The 15,840-nt window shown below is 43.5% G+C and overlaps 1 protein-coding gene across 7 annotated transcripts in view; it reads left to right on the top strand.

The window, feature by feature from the left end:
* Nucleotides 1-15,840, top strand: part of ctrip (E3 ubiquitin-protein ligase ctrip) — a 156,200-nt gene that overhangs the window by 25,051 nt on the left and 115,309 nt on the right. For all 7 annotated transcript variants that reach the window (XM_070104862.1, XM_070104861.1, XM_070104860.1 and 4 more), the window contains exon 4: nt 2,965-3,094. In XM_070104862.1, coding sequence (XP_069960963.1) covers nt 2,965-3,094 — 130 coding nt within the window. The remainder of the gene's footprint in view (nt 1-2,964; nt 3,095-15,840) is intronic.

Below are 15,840 nucleotides of genomic sequence, written 5' to 3'. Positions count from 1 at the left end.
TTTTGGAGTGAGTTAAACAAGTTAAGAAAGCCTAGGGAAAGTATGGATTTGTCAGTTAAAAACAGAGTAGGGGAATTAGTAGATGGGGAAAGGGAGGTATTGTAGATGGCGAGAATATTTTGAGGAACTTTTAAATGTTGAGGAAGAAAGGGAGGCGGTAATTTCATGCACTGGCCAGGGAGGTATACCATCTTTTAGGAGTGAAGAAGAGCAGAATGTAAGTGTGGTGGAGGTACATGAGGCATTACGTAGAATGAAAGGGGGTAAAGCAGCTGGAACTGATGGGATCATGACAGAAATGTTAAAAGCAGGGGGGGATATAGTGTTGGAGTGGTTCGTACTTTTGTTTAATAAATGTATGAAAGAGGGGAAGGTACCTAGGGATTGGCAGAGAGCATGTATAGTCCCTTTATATAAAGGGAAAGGGGACAAAAGAGATTGTAAAAATTATAGAGGAATAAGTTTACTGAGTATACCAGGAAAAGTATACGGTAGGGTTATAATTGAAAGAATTAGAGGTAAGACAGAATGTAGGATTGCGGATGAGCAGGGAGGCTTCAGAGTGGGTAGGGGGATGTGTAGATCAAGTGTTTACATTGAAGCATATATGTGAACAGTATTTAGATAAAGGTAGGGAAGTTTTCATTGCATTTATGGATTTAGAAAAGGCATATGATAGAGTGGATAGAGGAGCAATGTGGCAGATGTTGCAAGTATATGGAATAGGTGGTAAGTTACTAAATGCTGTAAAGAGTTTTTATGAGGATAGTGAGGCTCAGGTTAGGGTGTGTAGAAGAGAGGGAAAATACTTCCCGGTAAAAGTAGGTCTTAGACAGGGATGTGTATGTCACCATGGTTGTTTAATATATTTATAGATGGGGTTGTAAAAGAAGTAAATGCTAGGGTGTTCGGGAGAGGGGTGGGATTAAATTATGGGGAATCAAATTCAAAATGGGAATTGACAGTTACTTTTTGCTGATGATACTGTGCTTATGGGAGATTCTAAAGAAAAATTGCAAAGGTTAGTGGATGAGTTTGAGAATGTGTGTAAAGGTAGAAAGTTGAAAGTGAACATAGAAAAGAGTAAGGTGATGAGGGTATCAAATGATTTAGATAAAGAAAAATTGGATATCAAATTGGGGAGGAGGAGTATGGAAGAAGTGAATGTTTTCAGATACTTGGGAGTTAACGTGTCGGCGAATGGATTTATGAAGGATGAGGTTAATCATAGAATTGATGAGGGAAAAAAGGTGAGTGGTGCGTTGAGGTATATGTGGAGTCAAAAAAACGTTATCTATGGAGGCAAAGAAGGGAATGTATGAAAGTATAGTAGTACCAACACTCTTATATGGGTGTGAAGCTTGGGTGGTAAATGCAGCAGCGAGGAGATGGTTGGATGCAGTGGAGATGTCCTGTCTAAGGGCAATGTGTGGTGTAAATATTATGCAGAAAATTTGGAGTGTGGAAATTAGGAAAAGGTGTGGAGTTAATAAAAGTATTAGTCAGAGGGCAGAAGAGGGGTTGTTGAGGTGGTTTGGTCATTTAGAGAGAATGGATCAAAGTAGAATGACATGGAAAGCATATAAATCTATAGGGGAAGGAAGGCGAGGTAGGGGTCGTCCTCGAAAGAGTTGGAAAGAGGGGGTAAAGGAGGTTTTGTGGGCGAGGGGCTTGGACTTCCAGCAAGCGTGCATGAGCGTGTTAGATAGGAGTGAATGGAAATGAATGATACTTGGGACCTGACGATCTGTTGGAGTGTGAGCAGGGTAATATTTAGTGAAGGGATTCAGGGAAACCGGTTATTTTCATATAGTCGGACTTGAGTCCTGGAAATGGGAAGTACAATGCCTGCACTTTAAAGGAGGGGTTTGGGATATTGGCAGTTTGGAGGGATATGTTGTGTATCTTTATACGTATATGCTTCTAAGCTGTTGTATTCTGAGCACCTCTGCAAAAACAGTGATTATGTGTGAGTGTGGTGAAAGTGTTGAATGATGATGAAAGCATTTTCTTTCTTTTTTGGGTCACCCTGCCTCGGTGGGAGACGGCCGACTTGTTGAAAAAAAAAAAAAAATTCAGGTGCCTTTTGGTCCGAACTGGCAGCCTCACCATGCCTTACCACACTGTGTATGCCAGTACGGTTATTAAATCTCTCAAACCAGCCTTTGCTGGCCTTAAATTCACTCACATCACCACTATTTGCAGGCAATTTCTTTACCAAATCTTCATGCAACTGCCTAGCCTTTTCACAAATAATCGAAGTCATAAGAGTATCTCCTGCTAATTGTTTCTCATTTATCCACACCAATAATAACTTCTCGACCTCTTCCAGTACTGGTGATCTCATTTTTGTCAGCATAATTACCCCCTTTGCAACAACAGCATCCTTGATTTCCTTTTTCTTGGCCACTATGGAACATAAGGTTGTGTAGGGTTTCTTATACATCCTGGCCAGTTCGGCCACACTTGTACCACTTTCATATTGTTCAATGATGGTTTTCTTAAATTCAATCGTATTTCTCATCTTCTTTACCACAGGCTTGGCACTAGGAGCTTTCTTTGGAGCCATGGTAGATTATTTAGTACTTGCAAGCACTAAAATAAATGGAATATTATGAAATATTTCGCTGGAGCACGTGAGGGGACCTTCGCTCACTGGTAAACAATGCCAGACTGGCTGCCACCACGGCTCACGCCGTGGGTACGCGTCTGGGACGAATTATGACTCGCGAGTCAACTTATGAAAAGCGAGTCCATGTTTATATGAAAATAACCCTATGATTGGCGAAATTTACGATTGCCGGGAACTACGAAAAGCGAGGGACCACTGTATTATGTAATGGATGAAATATTTTTTGGGCCTCAGGTTGTGTAGGTGTATTATGTTTGATTATGTATAATAACAGGATAATGCATCTTCTAGTGTATTGATTTTGAGAAATATCTGGAGGTATTTAATTTCAGGATAGTGGCGATTGTGGCTTGGAGAGCCCGGCAAGTAAGCGTCAGCGCCGGAGCAGTCACATAGAGAGCCGGAGCCATTCATCTGCCAGCCTGGCCGCCAACGCACCCAGCACACCCACTCGCAACCAGGGTAAGTTTGTCACTCTGCTGCAAGTTTGATTTCTTAAATATCGCTGAAACAAATTCTGGACTAGATTCGGGTTAATAGTTAAATAATTTACGAGCATATGGTGGTCATGAATTTTCTGTTTGTAAGCAACTATAGGCTTTAAATATTCAAACAATGTTACTCTAAAGGATAGGAATTCAAAAGGTAAATCTCCCTAAAAACTGCTGAACACTCATCATATTTAAGTGAATGGATCTTCAGATGAATGAAGCATTTTATAGGTAGGAAAATTACTTTGATGGTGGGGCCATATAAATTTTTATTACGTTACTTAAGGGGGTCGTCTGAAACTTTTTCCAAGCTACCATCTGCTTTCTCTGAAAATTAATAATTTGTATAAATGTTTTTTTTTTTTAAATTATATTTTTTACAATTACATTTTTTTTAACTACTGTATATTTAGAAAGGAAGAGTACAGGTCATTTCCCATTATTATTATTATTGCACTTTTAATTTGTCTATAGTAAGAGTAATAAAATGTTTTCTTTCTGCCCCTGGGAAAGAATGAACTTCATAATTTATAATTAAAAATTTGTTGCACAAGTTTTAAGCAGAAGAGATTGACAAACCTTTATGTAATATTACAAAATTACTGTTAATTTGAAGTAATTTGTCTGCTTGCTGTTACTGACAAGCATGAAGCTGTGCTTTGTAGGAATCACCAATAAACAAACTTCTCATGGGGGTCTTGATGGAAACTTGAGGGGGGGCCCCCTCGATGCAAGCCTTTCGAGGGGGGCCTCGATGCAAGCCTCTCGAGGGGGCCTCGATGCAAGCCTCTCGAGGGGGGCCTCGATGCAAGCCTCTCGAGGGGGGCCTCGATGCAAGCCTCTCGAGGGGGGCCTCGATGCAAGCCTCTCGAGGGGGGCCTCGATGCAAGCCTCTCGAGGGGGGCCTCGATGCAAGCCTCTCGAGGGGGGCCTCGATGCAACCCTCTCGAGGGGGGCCTTGATGCAAGCCTCTCGAGGGGGCCTCGATGCAAGCCTCTCGAGGGGGGCCTCGATGCAAGCCTCTCGAGGGGGGCCTCGATGCAAGCCTCTCGAGGGGGGCCTCGATGCAAGCCTCTCGAGGGGGGCCTCGATGCAAGCCTCTCGAGGGGGGCCTCGATGCAAGCCTCTTGAGGGGGGCCTCGATGCAAGCCTCTCGAGGGGGGCCTCAATGCAAGCCTCTCGAGGGGGGCCTCGATGCAAGCCTCTCGAGGGGGGCCTCGATGCAAGCCTCTCGAGGGGGGCCTCGATGCAAGCCTCTCGAGGGGGGCCTCGATGCAAGCCTCTCGAGGGGGCCTCGATGCAAGCCTCTCGAGGGGGGCCTCGATGCAAGCCTCTCGAGGGGGGCCTCGATGCAAGCCTCTCGAGGGGGGCCTCGATGCAAGCCTCTCGAGGGGGGCCTCGATGCAAGCCTCTCGAGGGGGGCCTCGATGCAAGCCTCTCGAGGGGGGCCTCGATGCAAGCCTCTCGAGGGGGGCCTCGATGCAAGCCTCTCGAGGGGGGCCTCGATGCAAGCCTCTCGAGGGGGCCTCGATGCAAGCCTCTCGAGGGGGGCCTCGATGCAAGCCTCTCGAGGGGGGCCTCGATGCAAGCCTCTCGAGGGGGGCCTCGTTGCAAGCCTCTCGAGGGGGGGCCCCTCTCGATGCAAGCCTCTCGGCTGGGGCCTCTCGATGGAAGCCTCTCGATGGAAGCCTCTCGATGCAAGCCTCTCGATGCAAGCCTCTCGATGCAAGCCTCTCGATGCAAGCCTCTTGATGCAAGCCTCTTGGGGGGGGGGCTCTCAATGCAAGCCTCTCGGAGGGGGGGCTCTCGATGCAAGCCTCACGGGGCAGGGGGGGGCCTCTTGATGCAAGCCTCTCACCAGGGGGGGGCCTCTCAATGCAAGCCTCTCGGGGCAGGGGAGGGCCTCTCGATGTGAGCTTCTAGAGGGGATGGGGGCCTTTAAATGCTGGTGACCCTTGATCAAATGATTTGGCTTTTCCCTTCGTTGCTGAATCAGATCTGATTGCATTCCATTCATCAGGCACTGTATGATCCTTACAGGTTTAGCACTTCTCCATTAATGTAACAATAGTACTAGTGAAGAATTGCATGTGTGCAACAACTGGAATCTTTACTTGTCAACATTTTGCCATCCAGTGGCTTTATCAATACAAATTCAAGTACAGTGGGAAGACTGCAGAACTACATGTATATGCAAAAGAGGAGGTAAGCCATCCCTCAGCCTTGGAGTTGGTGTACCATAGTCTTGAAGACTACTGTACTCACTGACTTCAAGGGTGAGGGACTGATTACCTCGTCTTTTGTTTATAGTTCAACAGTCTTCCCATTATGTCCTCAAATTTTGTATTGATAAAGCCACTGGATGGCAAAACGTCAGTAAATAAAGATTCCAATTGTTGCATGTATCCAATTCTTCATCTTGTCGGTATTCTTTGCCATTTGTATACAATAGTGCTAGTACAGAAAGTTGTGTATAGTGATAGCACTGTATATTAAACCTCTTAACATGGGAGACATGTTTCTGAAAATTGTTATGTAGTATAAAATGGTCTATTAAAATTAGCAGAAATGACTCTGAACATAAAAATGTATCCGTATATATCGTTGATCACTCTGTAAAAGATTTTTGCGATGAATGTGAACAGGGTTAAGTTCCGTACACCACCAGATTTTTTCCGAACAAAATATTGTATTATTGTACTAGGTAAAAATTGCTGCAGAGAGTTTTTACATTCTGGTAATGGTTTCTTCTTGGAATTGAAGTGTCTCAGGATTTGAGGAATGTGGCAAGAGTTAATGTTGGCATACTGGACCAAGGGGGACATTTGCAATTCATATGTTGAAGTAGTCGATGGGGGTACTGAAGTAATTATGTATTCCATATTGGGTTGCTGGTTTGTTGTATCCTGTAGTAAGGCAATTAGTAGCTGTACCAGAACCCAACTTGAGAACATTGCTGCTAGAATTGTCAAGATCCTTTTTAGTGGATCCTTTAATTTCCAGTACAAGCAGGCCTTGCTTATAAAGCAGGTTAGGTTCCCAACAACAGTAGTACCTCAGGATAAGAACAGCTCAAAACTCGAACAATTATGTAAGCGTATTTATGTAAGTGCACCTACCATCTGACTTAGGACCTGCTCGACTTACGACCACTCGACTTATGACCGTGTTTTTTATGCCAAATTTCTGGGAAAAAAACAACTATTTGTGTTGTACACAGTGTTTATCCTAAACCTTACAGTATAAAATACAGTACTAACAACATAAAAGTAAAGTAAAACATGAAATACCAAAATAAAACAAAGTAAAATAAAGCAATGTAAAAAGAGAGCAAATGAGAGAGTGGGCGAGATGTTATCAACAAATTTTGTTGAAAATAAGAAAAAGTTTTGGAGTGAGATTAACAAGTTAAGAAAGCCTAGAGAACAAATGGATTTGTCAGTTAAAAATAGGAGAGGAGAGTTATTAAATGGAGAGTTAGAGGTATTGGGAAGATGGAGGGAATATTTTGAGGAATTGTTAAATGTTGATGAAGATAGGGAAGCTGTGATTTCGTGTATAGGGCAAGGAGGAATAACATCTTGTAGGAGTGAGGAAGAGCCAGTTGTGAGTGTGGGGGAAGTTCGTGAGGCAGTAGGTAAAATGAAAGGGGGTAAGGCAGCCGGGATTGATGGGATAAAGATAGAAATGTTAAAAGCAGGTGGGGATATAGTTTTGGAGTGGTTGGTGCAATTATTTAATAAATGTATGGAAGAGGGTAAGGTACCTAGGGATTAGCAGAGAGCATGCATAGTTCCTTTGTATAAAGGCAAAGGGGACAAAAGAGAGTGCAAAAATTATAGGGGGATAAGTTTGTTGAGTATACCTGGTAAAGTGTATGGTGGAGTTATTATTGAAAGAATTAAGAGTAAGACGGAGAATAGGATAGCAGATGAACAAGGAGGCTTTAGGAAAGGTAGGGGGTGTGTGGACCAGGTGTTTATTGTGAACCAGATGAACAGGGAGGCTTTAGGAAAGGTAGGGGGTGTGTGGACCAAGTGTTTATTGTGAACCAGATGAACAGGGAGGCTTTAGGAAAGGTAGGGGGTGTGTGGACCAGGTGTTTACAGTGAAACACATAAGTGAACAGTATTTAGATAAGGCTAAAGAGGTCTTTGTGGCATTTAAGGAGTTGGAAAAGGCATATGACAGGGTGGATAGTGGGGCAATGTGGCAGATGTTGCAGGTGTATGGTGTAGGAGGTAGGTTACTGAAAGCAGTGAAGAGTTTTTATGAGGATAATGAGGCTCAAGTTAGAGTATGTAGGAAAGAGGGAGATTATTTCCCAGTAAAAGTAGGCCTTAGACAAGGATGTGTGATATCACTGTGGTTGTTTAACCCTTTCAGGGTCCGTCCCGTAGATCAACGGCTTTACATTGAGTGTCCAAACTGTAGATCTACGCCAAAATTCTAGCGCCGTCAAATTTAGCGCGAAAACGCTCATAGGCCTACATGTGAGAGAACGGGTCTGCGTGGTGGGTGTGCACCATAAACAAAAAATCTAGGCGCCCGCATAGCATTGTGGGAACGCCGGCTCAGTTACCCTTGTTCACCATGCCTCGTCGCAAGTCAGCTCTCACTCCCCGGAAAATTGGGACTCTCCTCTTCCTATCTGATAGTTCTGACACTGATGGAAGTGGAAATGAAAACAAATTCTACGGCTTTGATCAGTTAGTGACCGAAAAGAATGACCAGGATATCGATAATAGTGCAGAAAACCCTGACAATCCTCAACCTTCTACCTCTGGTGTGGGCACTCGTGACTCACGGTCGGTTGTTCCTCATCGCCAGAGAAAACTAATATTTTCGCGTGGCCAGGCCTCTGACTTCAGTAATGATGATGATAGTGACGTGGACTGTGATTTTATTGCGCTCGACGATCAATCGAGTAGTGATAGTGAGGAATCATATTCACCAGTGAAGCGTCGGTATGTTCGCCGCCGCATGCGCTAGGGTAGTGTACCCTATGCTGTGCCCAGGGGACGGAGTACATCTCGGAGTACATCCCGTGGCCCAACACCAGTTTTAGGTAGTGATAGTGAGGATGATGTGGCTACACTTGGCATGGATAGACCACAGGCATCAGTGGATGGTGTTAGTGGTGATGGTAGTGGCACCGCCATGCGTGACTCGCCAGGCCACGCTGGGACCCATGCTGACTCGTCAGTTCAAGGACAAAGCGGAGCGCCAGCCACCAGCCCACCACAACCACCCGCACAACCAGCCTATGATGTCCAGTATCCACCAGCAAACCGTATGTGGGATTGGCAGCAAAATCCCAATTTTGTTCCCAAGCCTCACCACTTTGATGATTCTCAAAGTGGAATTCTACCTACCTGTCCCCTTGGAACCACGGCCAATGAACTGGAATTCTTTGAATTATTCTTTGACCAGCCATTGATGGAAATTATTGTCAGGGAAAGTAATAAGTATTTTGAGTACACCATGGCAAATACGATCTTATCACCACAGTCAAGACTACACAGGTGGAAAGAGACGACTGTTGCAGAAATGTATTTGCTTTTTGCAACAATAATGCTTATGCCTCACGTCTATAAGCATAATATAAAAGCATACTGGTCCACAGATCGGCTAATTTCTACCCCGGTCTTCAGTGAAATCATACCAGTGAACAGGTTTATCTTACTCTTACGTATGTTGCACTTCTCTGACAAAACCAGGCCTGACAGAAGTGACAGGTTATACAAGATTAGAAATGTTTTCATGTATCTCAAACAAAAGTTCAGGATATACTTTTATCCATTCAAGAATCTTGTAATTGATGATTCTTTGATTTTGTTCAAAGGTAGACTGTCATTCAAGCAGTATATACCGAGCAAGAGGAAACGCTTTGGTATAAAACTGTTTGTACTCTGTGATTGTGACAGTGGCCTGGTGTTGGATATTGTTGTATACACGGGTAGTAAAACATTGAAAGATACCAAGATGTTATTGGGTATCTCAGGTGACGTAGTGAGAAACATGATGGCACCTTATCTTGGTAAGGGGCATACATTATATACTGATAACTGGTACACAAGCCCATTACTCAGTGATTTCATGCGAGTGAACAAGACAGATGTGTGTGGCACAGTGCGTTCTAATCGTAAACATATGCCCAGGCTCAACGCAGGTGCTCGTGGTGATGACGTGCAGGTGTTTACTGCCAATGACATCATGGCATTACGGTGGCATGACAAACGAGATGTCACATTGTTGACAACCATTCACCGTAATGAAATGCAAGACAGTGGCAAAGTTGATCGAGTGACTAATGAACATATTCGAAAACCAGTGTCAGTGATTGATTATACACAAAACATGCGCTTGGTTGACAAGTGTGACATGCAGATTGGTTTTGTTGACTGTGTTTGTAAGAGTTACAAGTGGTACATGAAACTTTTCTTCCATCTCATGGACATTTCAATGCTCAATGCATATAATATGTACCAAATAAAGACTGGCAACAGACCACCGTATGGTGAATTTTGCTTGTCTGTTGTCAGACAACTCATAATGAAGTACCAGGTAACAACACCTGCTATACAACACGGTCCTCGAATTCCTCAGGATATACCCAAGCGTTTGAGGAGAGAAGGTGATCATTTCATAATACAGCTTCCTTCAACTCAGAAGAAATTTGCTCAGAAGAGATGCATCATCTGTGCACAAACAAAACGACGGCAACAAAGACGCAAAGACACTCGGTTTATGTGTGAGGAATGTAAGGTGCCTCTGTGCATGGTGCCTTGTTTCAAGGAGTTCCACAAGCTCCAGCAGTTCTAGAACCATGTCCAGTGATTGTAAATATATGATAGAACATTAGTATTATACAATATTTGTGCATGTTTATTGTAATAAACAACAGTGGTAAACAATAATATGATAATAACTTTAGTGCGGTTATTGTGTTCAATACAGTGAGTATATATATATACATTATATACAGTATTGGTCTCTAAGGCCCCAAATGTTAGTAGGAATAGAAAAAAATTGGAAAAGAAAAGAAAAAACAACTAAAACCACAAAATAATGTAATGTGCGTATGTGGAATTCGTTGATGTCGCCGCCACCACATCATTTTTGACAAACTTCTTGGCACTGTATCTCGGTAAGTACTGATCAGATTTTTTTTTTTGTCTTATTACCTTCACAAAAATATGCTCTTTAATTCTGTAAGAAAAAATAATTTTTTTTTTTTTTTCAAAATTTCTTGGACACTGGAGCACCACTTCAGGTTTTGGCCTTGGACCCTGAAAGGGTTAATATATTTATAGATGGGGTTGTAAGAGAAGTAAATGCGAGGGTCTTGACAAGAGGCGTGGAGTTAAAAGATAAAGAATCACACATAAAGTGGGAGTTGTCACAGCTGCTCTTTGCTGATGACACTGTGCTCTTGGGAGATTCTGAAGAGAAGTTGCAGAGGTTGGTGGATGAATTTGGTAGGGTGTGTAAAAGAAGAAAATTAAAAGTGAATACAGGAAAGAGTAAGGTTATGAGAATAACAAAAAGATTAGGTGATGAAAGATTGGATATCAGATTGGAGGGAGAGAGTATGGAGGAGGTGAATGTATTCAGATATTTGGGAGTGGACGTGTCAGCGGATGGGTCTATGAAAGATGAGGTGAATCATAGAATTGATGAGGGGAAAAGGGTGAGTGGTGCACTTAGGAGTCTGTGGAGACAAAGAACTTTGTCCTTGGAGGCAAAGAGGGGAATGTATGAGAGTATAGTTTTACCAATGCTCTTATATGGGTGTGAAGCATGGGTGATGAATGATGCAGCGAGGAGAATGCTGGAGGCAGTGGAGATGTCATGTCTGAGAGCAATGTGTGGTGCGAATATAATGCAGAGAATTCGTAGTTTGGAAGTTAGGAGGAGGTGCAGGATTAACAAAACTGTTGTCCAGACGGCTGAGGAAGGGTTGTTGAGGTGGTTTGGGCATGTAGAGAGAATGGAGCGAAACAGAGTGACTTCAAGAGTGTATCAGTCTGTAGTGGAAGGAAGGCGGGGTAGGGGTCGGCCTAGGAAAGGTTGGAGGGAGGGGGTAAAGGAGGTTTTGTGTGCGAGAGGCTTGGACTTCCAGCAGGCATGCGTGAGCGTGTTCGGTAGGAGTGAATGGAGACAAATGGTTTTTAATACTTGACGTGCTGTTGGAGTGTTAGCAAAGTAACATTTATGAAGGGGTTCAGGGAAACCGGCAGGCCGGACTTGAGTCCTGGAGATGGGAAGTACAGTGCCTGCACTCTGAAGGAGGGGTGTTAATGTTGCAGTTTAAAAACTGTAGTGTAAAGCACCCTTCTGGCAAGACAGTGATGGAGTGAATGATGGTGAAAGTTTTTCTTTTTCGGGCCACCCTGCCTTGGTGGGAATCGGCCAGTGTGATAATAATAAAAAAAAAAAAATAGTCATTACAAAAATGTGATGTTGATATTCAGTAGTAAAGTTCGACTTACGTCCATTTCGACGTACAACTAGTTTCTCGGAACCGAACTCGGTCATAAGTCGGATGGTAGGTGTGCTTTTGTAAGTATTTTTGGAGGTCCGAAACGGATTAATCTAATTTACATTATTCCTTTTGAGAACAAATTCGTTCGGTATCGGCTCTCGAACAGTCTTCTGGAATGAAATAAATTGAGGTACCACTATACTGCTGTAAAGTGAAATGTAGCCTTTTTTTTTATTTCACTTTAAAATGGATATAAAAGCCTGATAAAATGTCTACTCTATCATATATTAAGTGAGCAATAGAACTAAGCCTAAACAATGCATATACAGTACACACATTGCTTAAAATATTTTTGTCTTTAGGTTATAGTGAATACAGTGGACCCCCGCTTAACGATCACCTCCAAATGCGACCAATTATGTAAGTGTATTTATGTAAGTGCGTTTGTACGTGTATGTTTGGGGGTCTGAAATGGACTAATCTACTTCACAATATTCCTTATGGGAAAAAATTCGGTCAGTACTGGCACCTGAACATACTTCTGGAATGAAAAAATATCGTTAACTGGGGGTCCACTGTATATGAATTGTGGGAAATATGAAAAAATGAAGAATGGGTATAATTCAAAACTGCTGCATTAGCAAAATGCTACATGTAAAGTGAAGTGTTGTAAAGCAGCGCCTGTATTTATCTTCAGGATTGTCTTCATCTTTTATCTGCCTCTGTTAGCTGGCAATTGACTTCCAACAATTCTGCTGCAGTTGATTTTTTTGCTCATTTGACAGTTTACCTGGAGTTTACATGGAGAGAGTTCCGGGGGTCAACGCCCCCGCGGCCCGGTCTGTGACCAGGCCTCCTTAGGTCAGTGTCCCAGGATGCGACCCACACCAGTCGACTAACACCCAGGTACCCATTTTACTGATGGGGAACATAGACAACAGGTGGAAAGAAACACGTCCAATGTTTCTACTCTGGCTGGGAATCGAACCCAGGCCCTCACCGTGTGAAGCGAGAGCGTTAACCACCAGGCCACCAGAGCCACAATTCATGTTGTGGCATATCTTGAAAGCCCTCAGCTCTTGTCTTGCCATAACCACAATTTCCTGGACCTGACTCCTTACCAAGGGGGGTAACATAAGAAATTATTCACCATATAAAGCTGTAAATGACCCCAGCTTGCAATTATGATTGAGGCATTTCATCCCATAACACCTTTGTGCACGAGTGAATTTTTTTTTTTTTTTATTTAACACGTCGGCCATTTTCCACCGAGGCAGTGTGACCCAAAAAGAAAGAAAGAAAGAAAAAATCCAAAAAGAAAATTCATCTACAATGTTATATTTATGCAAGACTGCTGGCATGCCAGTCTGCAGAGTTGTTATCCATTGCTGCAATGAATTGTCATCTTGCATGTGTAATGGCATGTAAGTTTTTCAATAACCCTTCGATCCAGTGGCTGCGTCAAAGATGTATTGGTATTAGGTGTCGAAAACTACCTTTATACTTGGGTTCAGAGAGTAATGTTGCAGGATGGGTGGGAATTATCAAAAATGAGAACCTTGAATGCTTGGTTCTTTGTGCCAGGTATGTTTTCACTGCAAAAATGAAGTAAACATTTGAATCCTTTAGCAAACAGGACCTTAAGTACCCTCGTCTTCTAATAACATATTCCTTTTTTCCCTATAATCTACCTAGTTCGTAATTACTATCGCATTAGCTTCGTCTGTTTCATGAAGTGAAGTCTAGAATCTTTCCTTAATTCTTTCTTCTTTCAACAAACAGGACCTTAAGTACCCTCGTCTTCTAATAACATATTCCTTTTTTCCCTATAATCTACCTAGTTCGTAATTACTATCGCATTAGCTTCGTCTGTTTCATGAAGTGAAGTCTAGAATCTTTCCTTAATTCTTTCTTCTTTCAACAAACCGGCCGTATCCTACCGAGGCGGGGTGGCTTCAAAAGAAAAACTGAAGTTTCTCTTTTTAAATTTAGTAATTTATACAGGAGAAGGGGTTACTAGCCCCTTGCTCCTGGCATTTTAGTCACCTCTTACAACACGCATGGCTTATGGAGGAAGAATTCTGCTCCACTTCCCCATTGAGATAAGAGGAAATAAACAAGAACTAGAAAGAAAATAGCAGAAAACCCAGAGGGGTGTGTGTTTGTGTGTGTTTGTGTGTGTGTGTGTGTGTGTGTGTGTGTGTGTGTGTGTGTGTGTGTGTGTGTGTGTGTGTGTACTCACCTAGTTGTACTCACCTAGTTGTACTCACCTAGTTGTACTCACCTAGTTAAGGTTGCAGGGGTCGAGTCCAAGCTCCTGGCCCCGCCTCTTCACTGGTCGCTACTAGGTCACTCCCTGAACCATGAGCTTTATCGTACCTCTGCTTAAAGCTATGTATGGATCCTGCCTCCACTACATTGCTTCCCAAACTATTCCACTTCCTGACTACTCTGTGGCTGAAGAAATACTTCCTAACATCCCTTTGATTCATCTGTGTCTTCAGCTTCCAACTGTGTCCCCTTGTTACTGTGTCCAATCTCTGGAATATCCTGTCTTTGTCCACCTTGTCAATTCCTCTCAGTATTTTGTATGTCGTTATCATGTCCCCCCTATCTCTCCTGTCTTTCAGTGTCGTCAGGTTGATTTCCCTTAACCTCTCCTCATAGGACATACCTCTTAACTCTGGGACTAGTCTTGTTGAAAACCTTTGCACTTCCTCTAGTTTCTTTACATGCTTGGCTAGGTGTGGGTTCCAAACTGGTGCCGCATACTCCAGTATGGGCCTAACGTACACGATGTACAGGGTCCTGAACGATTCCTTATTAAGATGTCGGCGCCCATATGCTGCAGCAGTTATTTGGTTGATGTGCGCTTCAGGAGATGTGCCTGGTGTTATACTCACCCCAAGATCTTTTTCCTTGAGTGATGTTTGTAGTCTCTGGCCCCCTAGACTGTACTCCGTCTGCGGTCTTCTTTGCCCTTCCCCAATCTTCATGACTTTGCACTTGGTGGGATTGAACTCCAGGAGCCAGTTGCTGGACCAGGTCTGCAGCCTGTCCAGATCCCTTTGTATTTCTGCCTGGTCTTCGATCGAATGAATTCTTCTCATCAACTTCACGTCATCTGCAAACAGGGACACCTCGGAGTTTATTCCTTCTGTCATGTCGTTCACAAATACCAGAAACAGCACTGGTCCTAGGACTGACCCCTGTGGGACCCCGCTGGTCACAGGTGCCCACTCTGACACCTTGCCATGTACCATTACTCGCTGCTGTCTTAATGACAAGTATTCCCTTATCCAGTGCAGTGCCTTCCCTGTTATCCCTGCTTGGTCCTCCAGTTTTTGCACTAATCTCTTGTGTGGTACTGTGTCAAACGCCTTCTTGCAGTCCAAGAAAATGCAATCCACCCACCCTTCTCTCTCTCGTCTTACTGCTGTCACCATGTCATAGAACTCCAGTAGGTTTGTGACACAGGATTTCCCATCTCTGAAACCATGTTGGCTGCTGTTGATGAGATCGTTCCTTTCTAGATGTTCCACCACTCTTCTCCTGATTATCTTTTCCATGATTTTGCATGCTATACAAGTCAGTGACACTGGTCTGTAGTTTAGTGCTTCATGTCTGTCTCCTTTTTTGAAGATTGGGACCACATTTGCTGTCTTCCATGCCTCAGGCAATCTCCCTGTTTCGATAGATGTATTGAATATTGTTGTTAGGGGTACACATAGCGCCTCTGCTCCCTCTCTCAGGACCCATGGAGAGATGTTATCTGGCCCCATTGCCTTTGAGGTATCTAGCTCACTCAGAAGCCTCTTCACTTCTTCCTCGGTTGTGTGTACCGTGTCCAGCACATGGTGGTGTACCCCACCTCTCCGTCTTTCTGGAGCCCCTTCTGTCTCCTCTGTGAACACTTCTTTGAATCTCTTGTTGAGTTCCTCACATACTTCACTGTCATTTCTTGTTGTCTCCTCCTTCCTTCCTTAGCCTGATTACCTGGTCCTTGACGGTTGTTTTCTTCCTGATGTGGCTGTATAACAGCTTCGGGTCAGATTTGGCTTTTGCTGCTATGTCGTTTTCATATTGACGTTGGGCCTCCCTTCTTATCTGTGCATATTCGTTTCTGGCTCTACGACTGCTCTCCTTATTCTCCTGGGTCCTTTGCCTTCTATATTTCTTCCATTCCCTAGCACACTTGGTTTTTGCCTCCTTGCATCTTTGGGTGAACC

The sequence above is a fragment of the Cherax quadricarinatus genome, chromosome 95, assembly GCF_038502225.1.
Source record: "Cherax quadricarinatus isolate ZL_2023a chromosome 95, ASM3850222v1, whole genome shotgun sequence".
NCBI lineage: Eukaryota > Metazoa > Arthropoda > Malacostraca > Decapoda > Parastacidae > Cherax > Cherax quadricarinatus.
This window is presented reverse-complemented; position numbering and strand designations above follow the sequence as displayed.